We start from the raw sequence: 3,443 nt of genomic DNA, 5'->3' as shown, positions 1-3,443 counted from the left end.
TATATGTATATATATACATATATGAATGTATATTATACATACATCCGCGCGCATACACGCACACACAAACACGCGCGCGCACACACACACACACACACACCAGTATATGTGTATGTATGAGCATGCGAGTTTGTGAGGGAGTGAGTGTGTGTAAGCGTGTGTATATATATGTGGGTGCCTAATGTTTGTGTGTGTCCGTTTGTATGTGAATGCGAATGAGTGTGCGTGCGTATTGCGTATTGGTCAATAGTAATGTATTAGTCTGAGTTAAATACGTCATAGTCATCACGAATAACTTTACGTATCAATAGAAACGACTTGAATATTTTCTCAGTCTTCAGTTGCGTCACATCTGCAACTGATGCTACAAATTGAACTCTCATTGCTTGTCTTCAAAATTTAGTCTGCATATTTATGAAATTGAGTTGATCACTTTAGATTGTGTGGAGGCGCAATGGCCCAGTGGTTAGGGCAGCGGACTCGCGGTCATAGGATCGCGGTTTTGATTCCCAGACCGGGCGTTGTGAGTGTTTATTGAGCAGAAACACCTAAAAGCTCTACGAGGCTCCGGCAGGGGATGGTGGCGAACCCTGCTGTACTCTTTCACCACAACTTTCTCTCACTCTTACTTCCTGTTTCTGTTATACCTGTAATTCAAAGGGTCAGCCTTGTCACACTGTGTCACGCTGAATATCCCCGAGAACTACGTTAAGGGTACACATGTCTGTGGAGTGCTCAGCCACTTGCACGTTAATATCACGAGCAGGCTGTTCTGTTGATCGGATCAACTGGAGCCCTCGACGTCGTAAGCGACGGAGTGCCAACAACAACTTTAGATTGTATTTTATCAGTGCCACTGGTGGTATGTGTGTAGTTTTATTTTTTGTTGACAAATGCCAAATAGAGTCAAGAACCTACGCCCATTTGTCAGCCGTTCCTTTGCCAAGCTTTTGGTATGTACCAGCAACCATTTTGAAACTTCGGAAGATGAAAATAATTATCCTGATAGAAATGTAATTACGGATTTAAATAGAAAAAAATTCTGATTATATCTTATATCTTAGATGAAATTTTTCTTCGTCTAAACAGAGAAACCTTTACTTTTTATTACAAAGCAATTTCTATGAAGAAAACGTTCGATTGATAAACATAAAAATCATTTCTGTTTCAGATAAAAAAAGAAAAAAAAAAAATTCCCAATTCAACCAAAAAGTATCTCAAAATCTAATTACAGAAATATGGGGACTAAGAAAATTTTGATAAAAAAATTAACTAACAATATTGCCTTTTGCTACGCTATCTGACAATATAGATAAGATAACAAAGAGATAGAGCTTGGTGAAGTATTAAATAACTTACATCTCTGACACTTGATTGACAGACAACTGTTAAGATAGATAGCTACACACACACACATACACACACACACACACACACACACACGCACACACACACACACACACACACACACACACACACACATATGTATATATATATATATAAACTGGAAAGATACATAAATACAGTAATGTCTCACTTTACAAAGATCCGCTTTGCGAGACCCCCAGCTTTACGAGTTTTTACGTGTTTTATTTTCTGTTTACGAGTTTTCGTTTTACGAGCTTTCTCCGGCAACGAATTAACTCATATATCGAGGCATTACTGTAATAAAAACATTTATATATAGTGAGAGTCATAGGCTACGGTACACACTACAGTCCATACGTACACAATTCATACAATGCCGTTACTCTAGATATCAGTAAAACTGTCGTATGTGCCATTCGAATCTCCTACCGAACTCCTCGCGTCCTGTGTTGATGAATCCCTTCCTCTCACACAGTCAATGATCTCTGATGTACTCTAGGGTTCAGTTTTACCCCATTCTCTTCCTTCGTTACATCACTAATCTGCCATTTCATTTCACAACGTCGACACGTTTATGATATTTCCCGTTATTATTTGAATAATACATCATCCACATCCAACATAATCTGAAATGGACCTCATGGACGTAAACCATGAAAGCAGCCTACACAAAGGCCATGCTTATCTTGTTTCTTTCAGCAACATAAAAAAGTGTAGGCTCTGATCATATGAAGAGAATCCACCGTCAACTTAAATAACAATCAACTAGGGCAGGGCCTTCACAAATGCTCAAGATGTTAGACATCATTATCTGTGAAGAACTCTCAGCGGGTATGGCGCATCCTTAACGAAGCTAGAACCATATTCCAAAGATTAGTCCTTTTCAGGGCCAGGAAATCAGTTACTATCAGTTACTGACACTGAACAAAGATGAATTGAGGAACATAGAAAACCTAGACCGCATCCAGATAAAGATCTTATGACTGACTGGCATAAAATCACTCACAAACATCCCGTAGCCTACCACTCACAGCCATGCTATCGTTTCTCTATGTATTTTCTACTGCATTTGTTTCTCAGAGTTTGTTATTGTGCCTCCACCACTTATTCACTCCTGATACACTCGTCTCTTCTCAATCTCATTAATCTTGTTGCACACAACCGCCGAGTACTCGCACTTAACAGAACTTCCAGTCCTTCTTTACGGGACTTCGACACTTGCTCATATCATTACTGTAGGTGTATACTTGCAATATTTGAAGCGGAATATTAACGTCATCAACATTAGTTCTCGGTGAGTCTGCTGAGGCTACGGCTTTTCTTTTTCTGTCGTCTTCCTTTTTCTATTTTTTTCTTTCTTTCTGCTTGTTAAAAAACTGACAAAAACTGATGATGTCATTCCATCAACGTATGGACGCTGGTTACTCTCGCTCATAGTTTGTGTTTGGATTTCTGAAATTTCTAATTTTTAATCACCTTTTGTTTTGAACTTGAGAAAGACAGATGTACTGTCGAAATATTGTTCAAAGAATAAAACATCTATACAATCGAATCGCACTCTTCGTCTTGACTATTTACCTTCGTGAAGAGTTACGTTAATCATTTTTAAAATATAATAATAATAATAATAATAATAATAATAATAATAATAATAATAATAATAATGATAATAACTTGCCGATGTGATTAATTTGTTTCATTTTATATTTAAAGCTTTTATTGAGGAAAAAAAAAACAACTTCTATGTCAAATGTATATATGTAGTGGCATATAAAAAAAATGTTTTAGTGTATGCTGAGGCAATCATGATGGAAAGCAGTCGATATGTTTAACTCCGTTGTTGAAGAATGGTGTGGAAGCGTTCAGAATAAGCAGTTTTCTAATGGTCCAGTTCATATTCTTTTGAGACTATGATTCCTAAGAACGTTAATGAAAAGTAGAGGGACAGGCACTGTAAAAGTAAAAACAACAAACAAAAAATGTCAGCTGAAAATATGCTTACGTTAGAAAAATATTCACAAAGGCATTAAGACATATATTTATATACATTATGCATATACGTACATATTTACATG

The 3,443-nt window shown here is 36.9% G+C and overlaps 1 protein-coding gene across 3 annotated transcripts in view; it reads right to left on the bottom strand.

The window, feature by feature from the left end:
- Positions 1–3,054: 3,054 nt before the first annotated feature.
- The window catches only part of LOC106879221 (tetraspanin-18), a 135,685-nt gene continuing 135,296 nt past the window's right edge, over positions 3,055–3,443 (bottom strand). For all 3 annotated transcript variants that reach the window (XM_014928700.2, XM_014928701.2, XM_014928699.2), the window contains exon 8: positions 3,055–3,319. In XM_014928700.2, the coding sequence (XP_014784186.1) occupies positions 3,248–3,319 (72 nt within the window). In that variant the 3' untranslated portion in view covers positions 3,055–3,247. The remainder of the gene's footprint in view (positions 3,320–3,443) is intronic.

The sequence above is a fragment of the Octopus bimaculoides genome, chromosome 3 (assembly GCF_001194135.2).
Source record: "Octopus bimaculoides isolate UCB-OBI-ISO-001 chromosome 3, ASM119413v2, whole genome shotgun sequence".
Taxonomy (NCBI): Eukaryota; Metazoa; Mollusca; class Cephalopoda; order Octopoda; family Octopodidae; genus Octopus; species Octopus bimaculoides.
This window is presented reverse-complemented; position numbering and strand designations above follow the sequence as displayed.